Source organism: Erpetoichthys calabaricus, chromosome 4 (genome assembly GCF_900747795.2).
Source record: "Erpetoichthys calabaricus chromosome 4, fErpCal1.3, whole genome shotgun sequence".
Taxonomy (NCBI): Eukaryota; Metazoa; Chordata; class Cladistia; order Polypteriformes; family Polypteridae; genus Erpetoichthys; species Erpetoichthys calabaricus.
The window spans coordinates 182,375,016-182,400,166 of NC_041397.2; the positions used below are offsets into that span (position 1 = coordinate 182,375,016).

At 39.5% G+C, this 25,151-nt stretch overlaps 1 protein-coding gene across 5 annotated transcripts in view; it reads left to right on the plus strand.

The window, feature by feature from the left end:
• Window positions 1-25,151, plus strand: part of herc2 (HECT and RLD domain containing E3 ubiquitin protein ligase 2) — a 488,151-nt gene that overhangs the window by 229,627 nt on the left and 233,373 nt on the right. For all 5 annotated transcript variants that reach the window (XM_051927044.1, XM_051927043.1, XM_051927046.1 and 2 more), the window contains exons 20-21: window positions 17,638-17,816; window positions 19,565-19,749. In XM_051927044.1, the coding sequence (XP_051783004.1) occupies window positions 17,638-17,816; window positions 19,565-19,749 (364 nt within the window). The remainder of the gene's footprint in view (window positions 1-17,637; window positions 17,817-19,564; window positions 19,750-25,151) is intronic.

Below are 25,151 nucleotides of genomic sequence, written 5' to 3' on the forward strand. Positions count from 1 at the left end.
CTCTTTGTTATATTGCAGCCATTTGCTGAAATCATTTAAATTTTTTCCTCATTAATGTACACACAGCACCCCATATTGACAGACAAAAAAAAGAATTTTTGAAATTGTTGCAGGTTTATTAAAATGAAGGTGAACTCAAGGATGATCAGAAGAAATGGAAAGCACCTGAGTTAAATATATGAGTGTCACAGCAAAGGGTCTGAATACTTAGGACCATGTGATATTTCAGTTTTTCTTTTTTAATAAACCTGCAACAATTTCAAAAATTCTTTTTGAAAAATTGAAGGGGGTCTGAATACTTTCTGTACCCACTGTGTGTGTGTGTGTGTATATATATATATATATATAAATATATATATATATATATATAATTAAAAAAATACTGGAAAGGAAAAGCAGGGCGACGAGACGTGATCTTCTCAGAAGACAATTAAAAGACCCGTGAGACACAAACAATATCAAATAAGAGCACGAAACACTCAGTCATGTAAAGGCACGTAGCACACACAGATCCTGTGCTCTCAGCACATATGAAGTGTATAAGGACAATACGTTCTAGATGAAACGTCAACGACTATGGAATTCGAAAGGCTCAAACAAATGATGGCGCAATACACGTGCATAGAAAGGTAAAGAGTATGAAAGCAGTAAAATTCGAAAGTATTGTAGCATCCCAGCCAGGTTGAAGCCTTTTTTGTTTTAAGTGACTGTTAGGTCCGCCTGAGGGAGGGCGGAGTACATCACGGAAGAGTGATAGCAGAAAGACAGCAGATGATCTGATGGCACCTCCTTAGCATGTGTTCAGCCGCTTCCCCCACCTTGACAACGCAAGCAACACAACTAGCAGTTGTTGGATTGCTGTTGGCAGACATGCTTCATGTGCTCCCATCTCTTAAAACAACGACAAGAGACAAGCTAAACAAGCAGCTCACCAGCAGCAAAAAGCCTGCAGATGATCAGACTGCTTCTCCTTGGCGTGCGTTCAGCCAACCTAACCCTTGCCACACCCCCACCCCATCCCCCCACCCCCTTCACAACGCGATCAACAGAGATGGCAAAAAGACAGCTGGTGTACAGGCTTTGAAATGATTGGGCAGCGAGACAAACAGAACAGGCAGCTGGCCAACAGCAGAAAGACAGCAGATGATCCGACTGCATCTCCTTACCGTGCGTTCAGCCGCACCCCCTTCACAACGCTAGTAGTGTTATACGTCCTGCAAGAAAGAGATGTAACCATGCCCGGGGCCGGAAATAAAGTATTGTTTTTACAAAAGTTTTAAAATAAAAGTGAAAATAATGCATATGTAACAATTCCCATGAAACTAAGAATCTCTTTAAATTGTATATCTGGTAAACCAAACCCGGGGGTGGGCGAGCAAAGCCCCCTAGTGTGTGTGTCTGTGTGTGTGTGTATATATAGATTTATATATATATATATATATATATATATATATATATATATATATATATATATATATATATATATATATATATATAATATAGCTACAGCAGAGTATTGACACACGTGATTAAATTTCACGTGATACCTCGGAGTTCTTTTGTGGGGTTTGTATGTCTTTTAGTTTTTCTTTTGTACATTCATATTCTTTTTAAAATGATTTTTAACGTAACAACAGTAGCATGGTTTAATAAAGAATAAAAATTAGAAAGCCCAAAAGTTCCTTATTTTTATATAAAAAGAAGTTAAAAAAATAAGTTACATATGTCTTCAAGTGAAAAAAGAGAAAAATATATATAACTTTTATTTATAAGTTTAAAGTAAACATTCTATACAGTCAAGTCAAACTGCTACAATGAAGAAAATAACTTTGATGTAAACCTAAAAAAATCTAGCAAAATTGCTGAAAATAAACAGGAAAATATGACCAACATTGAGGATAAAGTAAAAGTTAAGCAAATGTTTGACTTGTCTATTTTTCTACTTCTTCGATACATCTGCCAGTGACAGAAAACAACTGCTATAGAATCCAAATGCGAAATGCTTTGTGATAAATTAGCATAGTTTGAAGATACAGTATCTCACAAAAGTGAGTCTCCCCCCTGACATTTTTGTAAATATTTTATTAAATCTTTTCATGGGACAACACTGAAGATATAACACTTTGATACAATGTAAAGTAGTCAGTGTACAGCTTGTATAACAGTGTAAATTTGCTGTCCCCTCAAAATAACTCAACACACAGCCATTAATGTTTAAACCTCTGGCAACAAAAGTGAGTACACCCCTAAGTGAAAAATGTCCAAATTGTACCCAAAGTATCAATATTTTGTGTGGCCACCATTATTTTCCAGCACTGCCTTAACTCTCTTGGGCATGGAATTCACTAGAGCTTCACAGGTTGCCACTGGAATCCTCTTCCACTTCTCCACAAAGACATCATGGAGCTGGTGGATATTAGAGACCTTGCGCTTCTCCACCTTCCGTTTGAGGATGCCCCACAGATGCTCAATAGGGTTTAGGTCTGGAGACATGCTTGGCCAGTCCAGCACCTTTACCCTCAGTTTCTTTAGCAAGGCAGTGGTCGTCTTGGAGGTGTTTGGGGTCATTATCATGTTGGAATACTGCCCTGCAGCCCAGTTTCCTAAGGGAGGGGATCATGCTCTGCTTCAGTATGTCACAGTACATGTTGGCATTCATGGTTCCCTCAATGAACTGTAGCTCCCCAGTGCCGACAGCACTCATGCAGCCCCAAACCATGACACTCCCCCCTCCATGCTTGACTGTAGGCAAGACACACTTGTCTTTGTACTCCTCACCTGGTTGCCGCCACACACGCTTGACACCATCTGAACCAAAAAAGTATCTTGGTCTCATCAGACCACAGGACATGGTTCTAGTAATCCATGTCCTTAGTCTGCTTGCCTTCAGCAAACTGTTTGCGGGCTTTCTTTTGCATCATCTTTAGAAGAAGCTTCATTCTGGGACAACCTCCATGTAGACCAATTTAATGCAGTGTGCGGTGTATGGTCTGAGCACTGACAGGCTGACCCCCCACCCCTTGAACCTCTGCAGCAATGCTGGCAACACTCATACGTCTATTTTCAAAAGACAACCTCTGGATATGACGCTGAGCACATGCACTAAACTACTTTGGTCAACCATGGCGAGGCCTGTTCTGAGTGGAACCTGTCCTGTTAAACCACTGTATGGTCTTGGCTACCATGCTGCAGCTCAGTTTCAGGGTGTTGGCAATCTTCTTATAGCCTAGGCCATCTTTATGTAGAGCAACAATTCTATTTTTCAGATCCTCAGAGTTCTTTGCCATGAGGTGCCATGTTGAACTTCCAGTGATCAGTATGAGAGAGTGTGAGAGCGATAACACCAAATTTAACACACCTGCTCCCCATTCACACCTGACACCTTGTACCACTTAATGAGTCACATGACACTGGGGAGGGAAAATGGCTAATTGGGCACAATTTGGACATTTTTCACTTAGGGGTGTACTCACTTTTGTTGCCAGCGGTTTAGACATTAATTGCTGTGTGTTGAGTTATTTTGAAGGGACAGCAAATTTACACTGTTATACAAGCTGTACACTGACTACTTTACATTGTATCAAAGTGTCTCATCTTCAGTGTTGTCCCATGAAAATATATAATAAAATACTTACAAAAATGTGAGGGGTGTACTCACTTTTGTGAGATACTGTAGATATAGAAGGAACAACATTAGCATTGAAGAGGTTCCTGAAAACCGTGAAAAATAGCTGAACTATTTTCTAAAATAATAGGAGAGGACTTTAAATTGAACCCTGAGATCTCAGCAGCTTATTGCATAAGTGAATCAAATGCCTTAAAGCTGAGAAGACTGCTTGTCAAATTAGACAGACTATGGGTTAAAGAAAATTTTTGAAGCTGATTCTCAGACAGAAAGAGATGATTATATTTGAAAATAACCATATTTGTATTTTCCCAGATATATCTCCTTCCACAGCTGCCAAACAACATCTGCTGAATTCGACAACATTAAACAGTGCTTATGCAAAGCTGAAATCAGATATAGTCTCTTGTTTCCAGCTAAGCTGAAAGTAATTGTCGATGCCCAATTGTACATATTTAATTCTCCCAAAGAAACAGAAAAAGAGCTGAAAAGACTGATCCTGACAACCTTTAAAATTTGAACTTTAGTCATATAGTGTATTGGTAGTGCAAAGAAAATTCTGCTGGCAACTTGGTTAATCTTTAATGTAACATTTGCTGTAACTATACATTCTATTTCTTATTGGCCACTTTTTTCAGTTACTATATTGAAACTTATTCTAGTAAATATATGTATACTAGCTGCATGTGGTCTTTGGGACAAAAAGAAACCTGAAGTTTCCCTAGCAGTTTTACTATATTGGTGAACTTTTAGAGGCATCAGCTAAGTGGGCCAGGACAGTTCGCATCTTGCCCAAGATGAAGGTGTAGTCGAGTACAGCTATGGCACAAATTGAGTGGGACTGGCTGGAACCAAACATATGGTAGCTTGTTGTGTGAACGTGCAATGTACATGTACCACAAAGCTGAGTTTGTTTGCTTGGGTTTAATGAGAAGAAAGGTACATGCAAGCTCTGAAAAACTTTAGAAGTACATGCATGTGCCATCTCACATTGTGCAAGTCAAACTTGTATAAGCTTCTGACATCTTCCGTAGAATTTACACCAACAACCGTGGATGTGGTTGAGCGTGAGCAGAGAGGACTACTACACACACACAAACACACACACACACACACACACACAGGTTTTTTGTTTACATATATCTAATCTGGGTAACCAATAAGTAAGTGTAGCAATTTAAAGTGTCATTAGACTTAAAAATATTCCTCAGGAGACTGTTTAACATTATACCCTAAGTTTATTGTATTAAGACTGTACTATCGTAAGAAATCTCAATTTAATACTTACCATTGCTGCTGGGGGTTTGTTTTGTTTTGGATGTGTCTTGTCTCTTGGCATGTCAGATGACTGGGGCTCTGTGAAAAAATAATTTAAAGCCAGCTATAGAGAGTGAGTGTCTTTATGTTTTATGTCTTTATGTCTTGTACTCTGCTCTGTACTTTTATAGGATTTCTGTTTCCGTTTTTTTAAACAGTTTGTATGTAACTTAAGAGTCATTAAAAAACGTGCTTTCTTTACTTCCTTTTCATTCTTTGATGATTAGATTAACTGAATCTCTGCTTTGTTATTTGGTCAGTATTTCTCTTATTAAAATATAAATGTGTGTGTGCCTGACAAAGAAAGTATATGAATTGTGGCTGCAAAAGATGTAGGTTTAAATTGTTTTCTTTAAAATCAATAGTTTGTCGTGGAATAAGTAATTATATAGTTCAATTGCTTCATATGATGTTCAAAATATTACAGTGCATTACACAAAAAATATCATTAACAAACAGAAAGTAGCTTCACACATATAGTCAATTTAATGTTGTCTGATGAAAATACTTTTACCCCATTTCACTATAATTCTTCCTGCAGAGAGATTGATAACATAGACTCCCTCCACATAAACAAAATATTATTTTTATTCATATGAATGTGTTTTTTCTGTCTCCAGCACGGGGCACTTCCTCCCTGGGATTGTGTTCTTTATTGAAAGCAGGACAGACTGGAGCCTTATAAACATCTTTTTAGTAACCATGGCGGAAATATTCAGAGGATAGAAATATGGTACAAAAAAAGATATATGTATTTGACTTGCTTTAAAATGTAGCTTTCACTCTCGACAAACAATGTAGTATAATTATTTTTACATACGTCATTATACTGTATATACATCAGGGCTAAGAGAAGCCATTGGAACAGTGCAGTCCTCATCCAGTTCTTCAGTGGGGAATGCTGACCACTATAAGTCCAATAAATAGCAACTTTTGCATGTGCTCTAATCATTTATGGCTTCTGCAGACTGTGGCCCTAGCCATATATTGATCAGGGCACATCAGCACTTTTAAATAGCTTTGCCTGTGTCATCTGCCATTTGTTCTTCTCATCTCCCTGTCAGCTGGTTTGTGTGGCTTCAGCCAATAACTATTTTTTAACAAAATAACATATACTGTATACAGATCACAGTGGCACACATAAAACCATTGGCTACATCTACATAATACATTGTATTGTTATGGACAGTCTCCTGTGTAAGCAAGAGCATGGGAAAGGCACTGTATATATAAAATGTTAAAATTAAACCTGATATTACAAGCATGATTTGTCTCACAGCTCTCTTCTTCATGTTGTACATGAAAAAGAAATTCAGCTTATTTTCATAGTGTAAGCTCTTGTGTAACCAGCGCAGTAAACACACATCATAGTAAATAAACAGAAAAACAGAAGTGAATCTTACTTTAAAGGTTCATAATAGTGTAAAATCTGTACTAAATTTTGACCTTAGTATTGATATCAGCTTTCATACCTCTGTACCACTAACAAAAATTACCAAAGCAAATAACGGATAACTAAATCTCACAACTGCTGTATTCCCCCAGTCTGCAAATACACGCGCCTCCTCCCTCCACCACACTCTGCAAATCATTTAAAGGATGCATCCCTGTTGGATTCTCCAGTTATACATTGTTCGAGCTAGATGTTGTGATCGTGCAGATAAACAACTCACTGAGAGCTAGGTGCTTGAAAACTTCTATTTACTTCTGTTACCAAAATGAATGAAATGTTGCTGCCATACTGTTATAATAATTGAGTGTAATCATATCTAAATATATAACATGGATTTTTCGCTGCTTCGCGGGTTTCTGCGGACAATGGGTCTTTTTACTTCTGGTACATGCTTCCTCAGTTGGTTTGCCCAGTTGATTTCATACAAAGGACGCTATTGGCAGATGGCTGAGAAGCTACCCAATCAGAGCACGCAGTTAAATTCCTGTGTGCTGATTGGCTCAGCGATGGAACGCTGAATTCGATTCCGCTGCGTTAACCAGGAAGTCTCGTCTTGCTCATTCAGCATCAACATGTTTCGCTGTGTAAAGAGTTAACTTTTGTGCTCTTCTGTGTTTATCTTTGTGCATAGTCAAGCCCTTCCTTATGGCTACAAAACGATCTGCTTCAGGGGCTGTGCCCAAGCACCAACAGAAGATGCTAACGATTGCTGAAAAGGTAAAAGTTTTGGATATGTTGAAGGAAGGGAAAAGCTACACCACTATAGGACGCCATTATGGCATCAATGAGTCCACGATTCTTTTTATTTAAAAAGGAGGAAAAGAATATAAGATCTACGGCCACAGGGTCCTTTAACCAGGGCGCAAAATGAGTTGTAAGTGGACGTAATAAGGCGGTAGTCCAGATGGAATCTGCTTTAGAGATTTGGATTGACGACTGCCTGTAGAAGAACAACGGCGATGCTACACAGTTGCCTGAAGAGGCTCCTTTAGAAGAGCTGTAACGCTCTCCTTTGTTGTGCAGTAAAATTAAACTCATCGTTATCGGACAAGTCGTCATGTCATTGTTGGTGAGTAACCATAATTAATTGTCTACATACAGTACTTAGTACATGTACGTACGTTTAGTGTCACTGTACGCACATTTTACTGTATGCAATTTTTCTTACATTGTATGTATTTATTGCTGGTGGCCTGTCTATCGTAATGGCTGTAACATATGTGATATTGGAGACGCTCGATATCTTTAAAATAATATTTAGGTTTTACTGTATATAAAGTAACGAATCTTACCTAATATCTAAGAGAATACAAAGGGTTTATGCTGTATAACTGTGCGGGAAATGTTTCTAAGAGTGTGGGAGAGTTTATAAGGGCTTAAAATATATAAAAATAACCATATAAACATATGGTTTTTACTTTGCTGATTTTCACGTTTCGCGGGGAGTTCTGGAACACAACCCCTGCGATCGAGGAGGGATCACTGTATGTAGTTTTTATTTGTTTTATAATTTTACCAGGGGGCTCTGCTCCCTGCTCGCTTTGCTCACCCACCCCCGGGTTTGGTTTACCGGATATACAATGGGAATTGTTACATATGCATTATTTTCACTTTTACTTTAAAAGTTTTGTAAAAACAATACTTGTCCTTTATTTCTGGCCCCGGGCTGCTTGCGTTGTGAAGGGGGGGGGGGTGTATGGGGGGGGCGGCTGAACGCACGGTAAGGAGATGCAGTCATATCATGTTGTCTTGCTGCTGCTGCTGGTGAGCTGCCTGTTATGTTTGTCGTGCTGCGCGTCGATCATTTAAAAGCCTGTACAGCAGCTGTCCTTTTGCCACTTCATGCCTCTGCCACTCGCGTTGTGAAGGGGGGGCTGAATGCACACTAAGTAGTTGCAGTCGGATCATCTACTGGCTCCCAACTGCTGCTACTGGCAAGCTGCGTGTTCTGCTTGTCGTTGTTTTAAGAGCTGGGAGCACATGATGTCTGACTACCAAAAGCATTCCAACAACTGCTTGGTTAGATGTCCGTGAACTTGTTTAAATGTTGTCTCACTGCCTTGTCTCGCATGATGTTACAGTGTCTCTCGCGGGATGTCAAATTGCAACCTCTTGGCACCAAGTCTCATGTTTAAGGTCCCCGCGAGACGCTCCATGGCCAATCTCTTTCATCTCGCGGGTCTTTTAAGTGTCTTCCGAGAACATCCCGTCTCGTCTCCCTTCCACCAAGATTTTTTTTTATAATAGATAGTTTTTACATTTTTATGTCTAATGTAAATGGTTTTTGAGAATGGTACAGATTATATACAAATATTATATACAGATTATATGAAAGATGGTATATATTATAATACAGTAAGTCCCTTACATACAGACCTTTAACTTACGAACTTTTGAAGATGCAAACGTGCATGTCCAGTAAATTAAAAATTATTTAAATACGTGAAAAAGTAAAAATTGTAGTGTAATTTCAAGTTTCGCAGCAGCTCATAAGTTACTTTGAGTGTCTGGTACTAGGGCGCAAAGCCCATGCTATTATTGTTTACATTCTCAGTCACTTCTATATGCATCTATAAGTGGTTGTTCTTTTGGCCAGATCTCTATTTACGCTGGGTTAATGTGCCTTATTTCAAGCCCATGATGTCTGAAATTAAGCATCTTCAGCAAGAACACGGGGCACATTTTAAAACTCATTAAGGCTAAGTTCTTCACACAGTGAACAACATTAGCATGCTATATAAAACCAAGTAGTGTGGTGGAGCACTGACGAAAAAGGGACCTTCAATCATATCTCATGAATAGCTTGTCCTCATCAACTTGCCCTAATCAACTCTAATGTACGAACTTCAGATATGAGCATCCCATCAGGAGTATCACGGGCTTAGTAGGGTCTTTTATTTTGATAAACTCAAACTGGAGTTAGCACTGGTAGTATTTTTTTTTGTGATGTTTTTTTTTCTTTACTTTGCTTAAAATACCTTCCATGAATCTTCACCACAAACACTTAACGGGCATCAATATTAAGTGATGGGCAGTAGGTGTCGAGTGATTTGTATGTGGCAGCCAAAGTGGATTTGAAGACAATCACATAGGCTTATTCGCTAGCGGTAAGCAAGTCTGCTGTACCGAGATCAACTGATGGAAAACAATTGGAAAATATAATAACTTTCAGTTGTTTGTTGTTAAAATGCACTAGAAATCCATAACAAAAATTCAAATATTAACTTTTAAAAGCACCTTCTTGCATACTGTACAGTACAAATATGTTTTCGTTAGGAGCTGAGGAGAGGTTGGTTAGGTCTGCATACATAAGCCAGCCGATAGTGTAAACAGCAATATCAGATGGCAGAAAACAATGGAAACAAAAATTTACTTTCTGCTGTATTGATGAATAAAGGTGTGTACAAATGAACCTATATTAAGTCTCCAGTCCAGATTATTGAAGTTTTCCAGGCACTAAGTATTAAAGATTTAACCTGCATTAGTCACTGAACAAGAAGTGAAGAAGAAAAATTATTTTTTAGACCTCTTAAAATATGTGAAATTGTAATAAATCAACCTTGAAGTTTGAGGCACATGCCTTGGTTCTTTTAAATGATTTACACATTATAAAAGTATAAATAAAGGATGGCTATATCTTTATGAGATGATTTGGTTTAATAATAAGTTGCATTTATAGAGCGCCTTTCACAAACACAAGTTCGCTTTACATACAGAGGGGGGAGAGGGAGGGGGGAATCATACAGAAGACAAAAGTTTGGCAAAGAGGAAAATTTTGAGTTGAGATTTAAAGGTGGAGAAAAAGGAGCAATCTCGGAGAGACTGAGGAAGAGAGTTTCAGGTTTGAGGGGCTATAACACTGAAGGTCCTGCCTCCCAGGGTGGAGAGTCTGGTACACGGGACAGTAAGGAGATTACTGCTCGAGGACCTGAGAGAGTGACAAGGAGTGTATGGAAATAGGAGCTGAGTGAGGTAGAGAAGGTCAAGGTTATGTAGGGCCTTGAAGGAGAGAAGCAAAATCTTGAATTTAATCCTTGATGGAACCGGTAACAGTGAAGTTGGGAGAGAACAGGGGAGATGTGAACAGAACGCTTTGTGTGGGTGAGGACTCTGGCTGCAGAGTTCTGAATGTACTGTAGCTTTTGTATAGATTTTGCAGGGAGGCCGATGAAGAGGGAATTACAGTAATCAATACGAGACATTGTGAAACAATGAACCAGAGTTTGAGCATGATTAAAGGACAGAAATGTACGGACGTGGGCCGTGTTATGGAGATGATAGAATGAAATTTTGGAAAGAGACCTAATGTGTAGCTCAAAGTTAAGTGATGAATCAAACAAAACACCAAGATTTCTTACAAGAGGAGCAGGTTTGACAAGTGTACCATCAATAGAAATAGATAAGTTGGATGCCTTAGAAAGTTGGGAGTTTGGACCTACCAGTAACACTTCAGTTTTATTGGCGTTAAGTTTGAGAAAATTATCTTCCATCCATAGCTTAAGATCAGTGATGTAGTCAGTGAGTCTTCTGGGAGGCGAGTCTGTAGGGGAGTGTGTAATAAGATATAACTGCATATCATGTGCATAACAGTGGAAGTTAAGGCCATGTCTGTAAATAATCTGACCCAAAGGAAGGATATAAAGAAGAAAGAGCAATGGCCCAAGGACTGAACCGTGAGGGACACCACGCTACACAGGTGAGGTGAAGGATTTATATCGGCAGAGTGTGACAAACTGTTGCCTATTAGAAAGATATGAGGTGAACCATTGAAGGGCTAAGCCAGAGATCCCTACAGTGGAGAGACATGAGAGGAGGGTTTCATGATTAACAGTGTCAAATGTTGCACTTAAATCAAGAAGGAGAAGAATATTAAGTGTACCACAATCTGCAGACTGGAGAACATCATTAACTACACAGAGAAGAGCTGTCTTAGTGCAGTGCTGTGTACGAAAACAAGACTGAAATGGCTCATAGAGTGTATTGTCTAGAGGAAAAGAATGGAGTTTTGCAACCATGCATTCCATCACCTTAGCCAAAAAAGGGAGATTAGAGATAGAATTGAAACTAGAGAGAGAACAAGGATCTAAGTCAGGTTTTTAACACTAAAATCCCTGAAGCCTACGAAAAAACTCGTAATCCCAGCTCACCTTAAATTCCTTCACACCTCTCCATCAGCGTCTTTTGTTTTGTATATGTGTCGATCAGCACAACCAGTAAGCAGCCTGCTATCCCATGCCCCCACTGCCGCAGAAAGAGCAAAAAGTTCTCCCAGCTCAAGCCTTGTTTATCTGGGAGTGAAGTACCTGGAGCTATATAGGGGAAATATATAATTATTTGAAACACATACATTTTTTATGTGTTTTGCGTCTACAATGATTTATGTAAATTTAGGATGACAGGAAATGCAAGAAAAATTGAACACATAACTAAAAAAGAAAAGTTTTTCATATTTTAGTAATAATTGACAAAATGTAGATATGACGGTGGGTTGGCACCCTGCCCGGGATTGGTTCCTGCCTTGTGCCCTGTGTTGGCTGGGATTGGCTCCAGCAGACCCCAGTGACCCTGTGTTCGGATTCAGTGGAATGGAAAATGGATGGATGGATGGATGTAGATATGAAGTATTCAAATATCAAATAAACACTTTCACAAAAAGTACATGTATAACAAATCTTTGGTGGTGCAGTGAGAAGGACTACTGACTCATAATCAAGAGGTCACGGGAACAAATCTGGGCGATGGCTCTCCAGAATTACTATTTTGAGTAGTGAGCTACTCTTATTGTTACTATTGTAGAATAAAAACATACATTTGATTTTAGTCTATAACAGCCGGTGTAAATGTATGATACTTGTAAAGGTTTTATTCTCTCAGCCACGTTCACGCTCGCCCCAGTCTGAGACTGCTGTTTTCAAATAAAGACGTGCTATACTAGAGGTGAACAGATGAGGATAAGGGTTCTACATCGGAGAAAGAGAATAGAAGCCCTCCCCGCAAGAAACATCCACTCACACATAAGAACAACACAGCTGCACCAGGCATAAAGGCAAAAAATGACACCATTTGGATGTATCAGCAGGTCGGGTGTCATCCTGCCAGTCAATGTGCCACACGCATGCCCTCCACAGAAAAAGCAGAGCTTACAGAGCTTGCCAAGGTATTGTGCAAAGTCCTGTTTGTGATTGTTTTGTGATGGTCTTTATATGAAAAACATTTATATGTTGCTTATATAAAAGCCACATCGAATGTTATTTACCTTGATTTATTTACTTATCTTCCTACGGCATAAAGTCATTAGACTGTAGAACTTCCTGTGTTTGATCGACACAGTCATGCTGACAAAGTGCATGTGCACTGAAGTGACTTGTTTTTGGTTTTATTGTACAATAGTAACAACTAGCCAACCCGCGGTGTACCATACGCTGCATAATCAGGCCACTTTTTTAATGATTTTTCAGCACAGGGAGAAAATTAACATTTGAAAAATCGGTAATGTAATAAATCGCCAAGAAAAGTAACATTTCATGTGCCCACCCCCAACTCGTTACCTGAGTCGTTTTGCTCTTTGCACAGTCCACATGCACTTGTGAGTCACGTAGACTTTTCATTGTTGTTTGCGGTTTTGGCTGCTTTTCTATATATAATCCACCAAGTCACCCGACCATGGTAGTACTGGGGGGTGGGTGTACAAAGGGCAGGGACATAATCAGTGTGAGCGTATGACCCGCTAGCCATGTTTTTGAAAGTTTGGCCCTGTGCCTTATTAATTGTCATCGCAAAGGCAAATCTAACAGGAAATTGTCTTCATCTTAAAGTAAAAGGCAAATTATCCGCGACAAACCACTGCATACCAATTCACGGCGTAGTATACGCCGCATAATCAGGACGCTTTTTTAATGTTTTTTAAGCAGAGGGAAAAAAATGAACATTTGCAAAATCCGTAACGCTGCTTTCAGTAAGTACAATGCACACACATTTAATTTGTCAGCCACTTTTTGCCAGCCGTCTTTTCTGGTTTGGACCGCTTTTACAGTGTTACCGCTTGTGTATATTAAATCTTGAAATCCTTTGAGTAACTAATTAACTAACTAACACCCACCCACCCAGCTTGTGTGAAAAAAATGCGCCCGTTCTTTCATCATTTTGTTGCAGCCTATCAAAGACTTGCTGATCATGTTTTCTAGACTCAATATATATTGGCTTTTCACTCAGCGCGAGGGTGTGCATTCATCTCGGATTATTACATCTTGCTAGACTAATCTGCTACACGGCTGCGTTTGAAAAACCGACTTATCCCGGATGAGTTTCACTGGCATTAATGATTAGGAATCTGGTTGGAACAAAACCCTGCAGCCACAGGGGTTCACCAGGACCGAGTTTGGGAAACACTGCTGAACAGAGACAAAACCGACTCAGATGAGGAGTGGGGGCGGGCAAAGTAGTTGCAGCTATTAATTATTCAGTGTTGTTTGCCTGGGTGTCTGATCTGCGTTGACTGACATGGCTATTTTCTGTGTATCCCATGGTTGTCTTCCGGCAGTGTGAATGCCTCGAGAGACAGGGCGTCCTTGTGTGGTGAGTTGTTGCAGTTTGTGACCACCTCGCCGACGTTATCCCAATGTTGGCAAACAAAGCTAACAGCCATGTTGCGAAGTTTGAGAGCAACAGTTTCGTCAATGACATTTTTCCAATAAAACCCGACTGATAGAAACAAACAGTTTCCTGATGCAGGAATTTCTATGACATTGAAAGAAGTGTTGTTTCCATGAAATACATTTGAAGCCGTAGCCATGGAGGGCAAAAGAACAGTCAACGTGGCTCACAGCTGGATTTGGACAGCAGCACAGACCAAAGCGAGTATGTGTTTGATGAGCTGTTCGAGTTGGCGGAGGGGTAGAGTTTCTGGGCGGGACTTCGTTGTTCGTTTCCCATGGTTTTTGATGGTGGACGTGGTCGGGTGTCGTAACCGAAACGAATAATGAAAAGTCAACGGGCTCAGAGGTGCATGTGGACTCCTAGCACAGACGAAAGGGACTAACTGGGTGGTCTGTGAGTTTTTGCGTCCGGGCACATGAGCAGGCAGTGTGAATGCCTAGAGAGCGAGGGTAGACGCGGGCCGGGGAAAACGAAGTGTTGGTGGGCGGGGAAATGTCTTCCGTGTTCCTGCAGCACCATCTAAAAAGACGCATGTTTGTCGCGGGTGCGAAATGCTGTATGTAGCGTGTAAAACAGCTTGCTATGGTGCACGCGGTCGTGCGTCGTAACCGAAAAGTTAACGTGGCTCAGAGGTGCATGTGTACTGTAGGACAGACGAACATAAATGACGGCGTGTTTTCCGAGGTGTCGCGTCCGAGTTGGTGGCCGTGGCTCTGCGAGTTGTCGTCGTATCCAATGGTCTTGTCGGCGGTTTAGTGAATCCACGCCCCTTCCAGCGTGCTTTCCATGGGTGGCTACTTGTCTTCCGGCTTAGTGAATTATATATAGATAGGAGGAACTCACTACTCAAAATGGTAATTCTGGTGAGCCGCTTAAATGTTTTTATTGTACAATAGTAACAATAAGAGGAGCTCACTACTCAAAATGGTAATTCTGGAGAGCCACCGCCTGCATTTGATCCCACGACCTCTTGATTATGAGTCCGCAGTTCTTACTGCTGCTCCACCGAAGGAGTCAAATCAGCACCATACCCTAACCCAATTCTTTTTTCTTTGGTTATATTCTTGAATAAAAGCTCACTTGTTTTGTTATACATGTACAAAAATCAAATATTTATTTGATATTTGGACTTCAGTCTTCACACATTATATTCACTTAATGTTTACATTTTGTCAATTATTAATAAAATATGAAAAATGTTTATTTTTTAGTTATGTATTCAACATTTCTTGCATTTCTCATGTTTCCTGTCATCCTAAATTTACACAGATCATTGTAGACACAGAACACAGCTCCAGGTACGTAACTCCCAGATAAACAAGGCTCGAGCTGGGAGAACTTTTTGCCCTTTCTGCGGCAATGGGGGGATGGGATAACAGGCTGCATGCTTGCATGTGCTGATTGACAAATTTACAACAAAAGACGCTGATGGAGAGGTGTGAAGGAATTTAAGGAGGGCCAGGATTCTGAGTTTTTTCGCAGGCTTCAGGGATTCTAGTGTTAAGGATTGAGGTAACTGCAGCAGTTTTGAGGGCAGTAGGGACAGAACCTGAAACGAAACATGCATTTATAAATGAGGCAACAGGAATACTAATTTTGGATGAGAATGTCTTAAGCAGAGGAGTGAGAACAGGATCAAGCAGACAGGAGGAGGAATTAGACTTATTAATAAGTTTAGAGATGGCATGAGAGTCAACAGGCGGGAAACAAACGAGTCTTGATGACGGAAATGGCAAATCAGAATGAGTGAGTGATTGAGCTGTGGAGGGGAAACTGTTAATAGCTTTGAGCAGTGTTAAGGGAATCCCAATATTTAAGTATGTGATCAGTGTAAAGTTGTGAGTGAACTATGAGACCTGGTTTCTTATAAAGCCGCTCAAAATGCCAGCTAGTAGCTTTCATAGCTCTGAGCTTATGGATATACCAGGGACAGGAGCGGGTGGCTAGAACGTGCCTAGTTCTTAAGAGAGCAGAGTTATCTAGCAGTTGGGAAACACTGTTGTTATAAAGGGAAACCATGCTTTCAGGAGAGGAAAGACTGCAGGTCAAAAAGAGATAAAGACGGAAGGGAAGCAGCAAACAAATCCAAATTAACAGACCTAATGTTCTGATAGGAGACAGACTTTTTCTCAACAGAACTAGTGTTAATAATGCTAAAGTTACATTTAATAAGCTTATGATCAGAAATACCAGAGATTGAACCTGAGACAGAGACATTATTCAAGCCATTTGAACAAAGCAAATCAAGAATATGACTGTGAGTATGAGTGGGGAAATCAACATGCTGTGTGAAGTTTAAACATCCCATAGTTGAGATGAACTCAGCTGTGAGAGAGCAGTGGATATCAACAAGGATAATAAAGGCACCAAGTACAATAATTACAACAGGGCAAAGAGATGAGATTATAGTGAGAAGTTCATTAAACTCAGACAGAAAATTCACCATAGATTTGGGAAGGTGATAAATTAACAACAGCAACACAGCAGGGGAGGAAACCAGCTTCACAGCAATATATTCAAAAGATGTGTCTTCAACAAAGGAGAGTTCCTTCATTATTAAGGTAGATCTATAAACCACTGCCAGGCCACCTCCTTTTCCTGTTAACCTGGGTTTAGATATGTGGCTGTAGTCAGGAGGAGTCAGCATGTTTAAATGTAAATACTCACCAAGTTGTTGCCAGGTTTCTGTAAGTAGAAACATGTCCACTTCCTTCTGGGAGATGAGGTCATTAATCAGTGAGGCCTTGTTAGTGATGGAGTGAGCTTTCAGTAGGGCGAGCCTAAAGTTTGAACAGCCAGGAGAATAGGGCACTTCCTGAAGAAGATGAAGATGGCCCATGTTTATTCCTAAGATGGCCACTTAATGCCAGTGAACACGGTGAGATGTTGGAATCAATGCATCTGAGCCATAGATCAGCAAGCGACCTCTTTTAGACCGGTGAATATAGCAAGGATGCTGTGTAATTCCAAGCGACTGGCACAAACTATAAGTCAGGGAGACCAATCGTGGATGACAGTCAAAATGTTTAAGTTCAGTCGGAGAATACATGAGCTGCATTGCCAGAAAAGTAGAAATGACAACACACAGCACAACTCCAAGTCAGAGATAGAACGGGCAATGATTATCCAGACACCGGTGGACACTGACGAGTGAACAGAATGCCACACAACATCATGCTAACTCCAGCTACACATGTTAGCCAACCCAAATCTCACTGCATAACCAGCTAGAAAAGGAAAAGCACAGCAGGCAAGCTGCACATTCGAAGTTCAGACTGGCAACTGCAAATGAAGCAAGGGTAGATTCATACTTTAGCGAAAGCAGTAACAGGAGAGAAGGAAGAGGGCTCGTACAGGACTGAAGCAGGTGTGATCTAGGCAATCATCAATGGCGTTCATATAGAAAGTTACATTTGGAAAGAGTAGTCAAATCAGAAGGTGAGAAGCAGCAGCCAAAACACGCACGGTGTACTCTCAACCAGAAGTGGATATGATCATTGTCATTGTCTGGCCTGCATGCATGGTCGTATTCATGCTTTAAAATGATACCTCTATTCACTTTATCTATGTATATTTTTGTTTTAAGGACATTGAAGCAAAAAAAGAGGCCCAAAAAGAGAAGGAAATAGATGAACAGGAGGCTAACGCATCAACTTTACATAGAAATAGAACACCTCTTGACAAAGATCTGATTAATACAGGAATTTATGAGAGCTCCAGCAAGCAGAGTCTTCCTCTTGTACAGCTTGTCCAACAGCTGCTAAGGTATGAAGTTTTGTATTCTATTATTGCAATGATTAACAGTTAACATTGCTGCATTTTACTAAATTAATAATATATTATTTTTGTATTGTTTTACCTTAGAAATAAATGTTACCTAACATCACAGTTCATATTTAAATCTGGGCTATCTTAATATTTACTGTAATTTGCACTTAGCTTGAAAAAAAAAAAAAATAAGCAAGCACTTAATTATCACAGTCCACTTAGCTTGAAAACAAAAAAAAATAATAAGGGAGCACTTAATCATCACAGTCTAACACCAAGCTTCAGGATTATCAGTCTGTCCAATTAGGATGCATACACGAATGTGATTTAACTTCATCTGCTTTGGTGCAAATAAAAGCGACAACAGGTGCACTGGATAGGCAATAGCAAAAAAAACCCCAAAAAGAAAATGGTTTTGTAGGTGGTGGTTACAGACATTTTGCTTTCTCCTTATCCTTCCCGACTGATTCTTCTCTAGTTTTGCTGTTTGCTAGTGTCCTTGTCATTACTGGTAATATGAATCTATACCTGCAGCTGATTCAGGTTGCACTGGTAGTCCAGGTCCTCCAGGATGGCACATCCATACGCACCATTGCAAGAAGGTTTGCTGTGTCTCCCAGTGCAGTCTAAAGAGTATGGAGGAAATACCCGGAAGACAGGCTGTTATACGAGAAGAGCTGGACAGTGCCGTAAAAGGGCATCAATCCAACAGTAGGACCTGTACCTTCACTTTTGTGCGAGGAAGAAACAGGACCACTGCAAGAGCCCTACAAAATGACCTACGGCTGGCTACTGTGCATGTTTCTGCCCAAACTCTCAGAAACAGACTCTTTGAGGCTGGTATGAGGGCCCAACGTTCTCTAGTGGGACCTTGCTCACAGCCCATCACTGTGCAACTCGATTAGCATTCGCCAGACAATACTACCAATTGGCAGCTCTGTCACTGGCACCCCATTCTCTTCACAGATGAGAGCAGGTTCACACTGGACACATGTGACAGACGTGAAAGAGTCTGAAGATGCCAAGAATGACCGGTTTGGCAGTGGGTCAATGATAGTCTGGGGACCTCCATATGCTAGGCAACGGCATCCTGACTGCTGTTAGGTACTAGGATGAAATCCTCAGAGCCATTGTCAGGACAATGCTTGGCCTCATTTGGTCAGAGTGTGTAGGCAGTTCCTGGATGACGAAGACATTGGTGCTATTGACTGGCCTGCACTTTTACATGACCTGAATTGAATTGAGAACCTCCAGGATGTTATGCATTGGTGCATCTGGTGCCGCCAAGTAGCGCCACAAACTGTCCAGGATATCAGTGATGCCCTGATCCAGGTTTGGGAGGAGATTCCCCCAGGACACCATCACCCATCTCATTAGGAGCATGTCCAGATATTGTTGGGAATGCATACAGGCATGTGAGGGCCATACACACTACTGAAGCACATTACGTGTTGCTGTGATGAAATTCACACAAGTTGGATCAGCCTGTGATTTCAGTTTTTGACTGATTTTCAGAGTAATGTTGAATCCAGCCCTCAGTGGGTTGGTGTTTTGATGTTTCCATTGACTGTTGTTGCATCATTTTGTTCTCAACATATTACACATTATTACTCTGTAAAGATTTTTCACTTGAATTATTTTGTCCATTGAGATAGGATGTGTGATTTTTTTTTGGTGTTCCCTTAATTGTTTTGAGCAGTGTATTTGCAAGTATATACCTTCTCATTTAAATTTTTTTTTTAAAGGAATATTGCATCACAGACAATAGCCAGACTGAAAGATGTTGCACGCAGAATTTCCAACTGTGTTGAAGCTGAACACTCTAGCAAAGAACGCTCTGCATCTTTGGATTTGCTTTTGAGGTTTCAGCGCTTGCTAATTAGTAAACTGTATGCAGGTGTCAGTGGGCTGCAACACAGTAATGGATATAGTAAGTATAGAAGAATAATGCATTTTTATTCTCTGCCCAGATATGTTGTTTGGTAAATGATTGCATTCTTTTTTGTTTGTACATAAGAACCCAAACACAAATTAATTTGACAAAACAAAACTATCTGTAAACTTGGATAAAAAATGGCTACAAGAGTTAACCTTTAAACCCTTTTATTAACAACATTGGTTGCAACCTCCATGAAATCTCCAGCAACTTGGAGTAGCATTTTGCCAATAGGATTCGCAAAAAAAAAAGTGCTTGGATTTTACAAAATAAGACATGAAATAAAATAAAGTTTTTCAAGACAACATCTATAAAGGAGTTAACTGACCACAATTTTTTCCTGGTAACCCAACTATAACCATAAATACCCTAACAATTTCTGTTAAAGAATCAATGTATCAAGTGCATATGCAAAGTTTTTCATTAATATATACTTGATATCCGATTTGAATTAGAGAATCATCATTTATTTTTTGTAAACAATACAATACAAGTACAATGTTCTGGCAAAAGGTAAATTGTAAATAAACAATGAGATTTCTTTTACTGTGTGATATTTGTTAAGTATTTCTTCATTTAGGTAGAATTACAATACAGTGATCCCTCACCTATCGCGGGGGTTACGTTCCAGAGCCCCCCGCGATAGGTGAAAATCCGCGAAGTAGCGACCTATATTTATTTTATTATTTATACATATTTTAAGGCTTTATAAACCCTTCCACACTCTTATAAACCTTTCTCACTCTCTTGTTAACCTTTCCCACTCTCTTATATACACTTCCTATGCTCTTAAACACTTTCTACATTCTTAAACACCGCAGACCAACACTGCACGCAGCGATCAGACGTCGATGTGTCTGCACTCGCTTTGTGAAGGGGGGCAGCTGAACTCACGCTGAGCAGAAATGGACTTTGTGCTGCTTCTGCCAAAATGCCTGCTTGTCGCTCTGCGCGTTCGGAAGGAGGAGGAGGAGTGGGGGTGTGTGAGGGCTGAACTCACGTTAGCTCAAACCCCCCTCCCTGGAGGCGCAGTACGCTCCTGCCACTTCGCATTGTCAAGGGGGTGGGGTGCTGAATGAACGCTAAGGAGAAGTGGACTTTGTGCTGGCTTTGTGCTGCTTGTCGCTCTGCGTGTCAATAATTTAAAAGCCTGTACAGAACCTATTTTCCTGTCTCACTGTCTTGTCTTGCGTGAAGTTAAAATGTTTTATAATAGTGAGATGTTACTTATATCCTTAGCCCGACATCCACATATCATATGTGTTAACAAAGTGTATTTTATAAGTTTACATGTGTTTAAAGCATGTGGGATGGGTATTTTAAGGCTTAAACTATAAAAATGTTTATTTATATGGTCTTTCTATATCGCGGATTTTCTCCTGTTGCTGATGGGTCTGGAACATAACTTCCGCGATAGGCGGGCAATCACTTGTATTTAAAAACCCGCGAAGTCGTGAATCCGCAAAAAGTGAACCGCGAAGTAGCGAGGGATCACTGTAGTGTTAAAACTTTCTTTATTGGTCTTAGAAATTTAAATGTTTATTTATAACCATCTGCTGACTTAAGAGCACTCGACACATTGTTTCTTATGTTGTCTTAGATATTGATTTGGATAGTTACGCTAACTTGTATGGGTGAGACGAAATGTATAGATTTCTTTATAGACATTCACTCAGTCTTCTTCAGTGAATGGCTCTGAATAATTAGCTTGGAGCCCAATTTCTTTGATGTCAGGTTTATACTTTCATTGTTGAAAATGCTAATAAGCCTTATGGTTTACTTACATATGTACTAAAGGAAATTCTTATTTACTAATTTCTTTTTCTATTGCTTGCATCATATATTTTATCAATATGTAGAAGCAAGACCTGATCCTTAAGGACCACTGTAAAGCGATGATAACAGCAAGATTTATTTTTGATTTCTGCTAATATATGAAATTATTTCTAAAGTTTAGAATCTTTGGAAAAATAATTTGAATAAACTATTGCAAATAACACAGTGATGAAATATGTTTGCTAAATTAAAATTCAGTGTACTTGAAAATAGAATTATGTACTTGAAAAATAATCTGTTAGAACCAATCATGTAATTAGTTTGAATGAATTTCTTTACTTTTTTTTTTTTTTTTTTTTTTTTTTGTGCCTGACACTTATGGGGCTCCGAAGCATTCAGTTTAAAGACATTGCAGGCTTGCAGGTTCCTCACACTCACCACTTGCATCATTCTGGATGGACATGTTTAGACAAACAGGTGGTACAGATGTATAGTCTGAATTTGTGTGACTTTTTTAAAAGCGGTCTTGAGGAAGGGGTTTTGAACATTGTGTCTACCATTCCCAGCAATTTAAATGATCTAGAGTACCACCATTTTTTGTTCTTAAATTGTTAAGTACTAACTATTATTAGATTAATCTTACTTAAAGGCCATATTTCTTTTTTTGCCCAAATTATTGAATTTGGAGATTTTAACAAGATTGTTTTTGTACATATTTCATCCATCCATCCATCCATTTTCCAACCCGCTGAATCCGAATACAGGGTCACGGGGGTCTGCTGGAGCCAATCCCAGCCAACACAGGGCACAAGGCAGGGAACCAATCCTGGGCAGGGTGCCAACCCACCGCAGGACACACACAAACACACCCACACACCAAGCACACACTAGGGCCAATTTAGAATCGCCAATCCACCTAACCTGCATGTCTTTGGATTGTGGGAGGAAACCGGAGCGCCCGGAGGAAACCCATGCAGACACGGGGAGAACATGCAAACTCCACACAGGGAGGACCCGGGAAGCGAACCCAGGTCTCCTAACTGTGAGGCAGCAGCGCTACCACTGCGCCACCGGTACATATTTCAATTTTTCTTATGTGCAGATATATATATATATATATATTTATATATATATATTTATATTTATATATATATATTTATATTTTTTAATAAACTATTTAGTGATGCTTCTACTGATCAGCAGCCAATATAAATTGGCAGATTTTCACTTCAATTAGACAAATGTCAAGAAAACTACTTTAATGAGTTCACATCTCTATATTTTATCATTTAATTAAAATGAACACTGCTTGCCTGAGTTTGAATAATGAGTGAGCTTGTATTTAGTAGAGCATCTCAAATTTTCAATTAGGAAAAGTAAAGATGAAGGATTTGAAATTACACTAGGCTTGTTGACTTAACAGGAAAATTTGTCTTTTTTACTAGTTAAGCATGTAAGCCTTGTGTCTAGCTTTTTTTAAGGGGTTGTACTTTGCTTATTTGCGTGTTTCATACAGTGTAAGGTTTGGTAAGAAACAAGTACTGCATAATTGAAATGGCAATCAATATTTATAATTACACCTCAAGAGTTAGGAATGTGTAGCTGGTACACTGGAAAAAAATAAATGAAAAATACAATATAATAACTATATTTTAACAGCAAAAAAAAAAAAAAGATTTAGTGAAGTCATTATCTATAATAATAAAAGGCAAAGCCCTCACTGACTGACTCACTGACTGACTGACTCACTCATCACTAATTCTCCAACTTCCCGTGTAGGTGGAAGGCTGAAATTTGGCAGGCTCATTCCTTACAGCTTACTTACAAAAGTTAGGCAGGTTTTATTTCGAAATTCAAAGCGTAATGGTCATAACTGGAACATATTTTTTTAACACATGTGCAATTAAACGTGTGCATTTACGGGGTGATTTCTCAGGCTTAAAAGCTCACCTTTTATCAAACGCGGGAACAAAGGTAACTGACGTTGTTCACTGTCTTTTAATACTGTGTAACCATACATATTAACACATGTCCAATTAAACGTGTGCATTTACGGGGTGATTTCTCAGGCTTAAAAGCTCGCCTTTTACTAAAAAGGTAAATGCAAAACTATTTTCAATCAGTTTATTGAAACGCTCCCGTTAAGGATTGCAATAACATATTCGCGAGATAAAAGAACGAAGTAGGGGGAAATGGAGGAACAGCCGCAAACAGCGAAGAGCAAAAAATTAATTAAACAATTGAGAACGGAGCGAGTTAAGCATACAAGCATGTTCATAAGGGAAACAAAGCACGGTGTAAAACGTAAGTTTAAATTAAGTTTATAGAAACGCTCCCACTGCGGATTGCAATAACATATTCGCGAGATAAAAGTTTAATGAGAAGACACGAGGTATAAACGAACCACACGCCGTGGCGCAACGTTAGGGGCAACAGTTTCAACCATTCTATGATCTGCTTCTCGCAACTGAAAGACGGCACATGGCGGATGTTAGCCGACTTGCTGACCGCAACGTTAGGGGCTTCAACTATGGCGCTGACGCCACATCTCAGTGCCAACACTTTGCAGACTGTACTTAAAAGACACGCCCTCCTCACTGGACAGTTAAAAACACCAATCAAACTAACGATGACATCAAGTATTACCCAATCAAAAGTAGGAAAGGAGGCATCTTCATAAAATGCGTGTGGGATGATTTGCATGAGACACTGCTTTAAAAAAAAAATGATAAAAAAAATACGGGATAAATCCCGTCCAGTATTGATTCAAAACGGGACGCGCAATTTCATTCTCAAACGCGGCACGATTCCGTATTTTAAAGGATGGGTGGCAACCCTACAGTGCCAGGTAACCACCCATACAATCAGATTGTGATTCAGACTATGAATGCAATGAATGTAATTACCCCGATCTACATACAAGGCGAAAGTCTTGCAACATTCAAAGATGATGGTTTGGGATAAGTACACCATAGAACATAAAAGAGCTTATGAAGCCTTGAACCGAAAAAAGCAAGATCTCAGAGATCGTAAAAAAAAAAATAGGAGGTAATGTCGTTTTACTCGCTGTAGAATTTAGTCAAACATTACCAGTTATTCCACGAGGGAGACCAGCAGATGAACTCAACGCGTGTTTAAAATCCATGCTTCTCCCACGCTCGGTTATATGTCGCGTGTTCTCGGGTAGGTGCACCAAAAAATGTATACATTTAAGCATGTAATGGGCAAAGAAAAAATGAGGTATACCCGAAGGCACTGCAGTAGTACTTAATGTAACTTTACTTCTTAAATGTTAATGTTTTACTGTTTAATAATTTATACGCTTCTTATATGTTGTTCAAATTCTTTTATCAAAATACCACTGACAGCGCAATGCACGATAACATGGAGTGAATACACCATACGCATCTGCCCACGGCTGCCCTGCTGTGCGCAGATACGAGTTGATTCTACAATAAAATAAAATAAACATAAAAAGAGTAAAACAATCATCACCCATAAAGCGTGTGTGTGTGTATATATGTGTATATATATATGTTGATATGTGGATGTGTATATGTATATATATATATATATATATATATATATATATATATATATATATATATATATATATATGT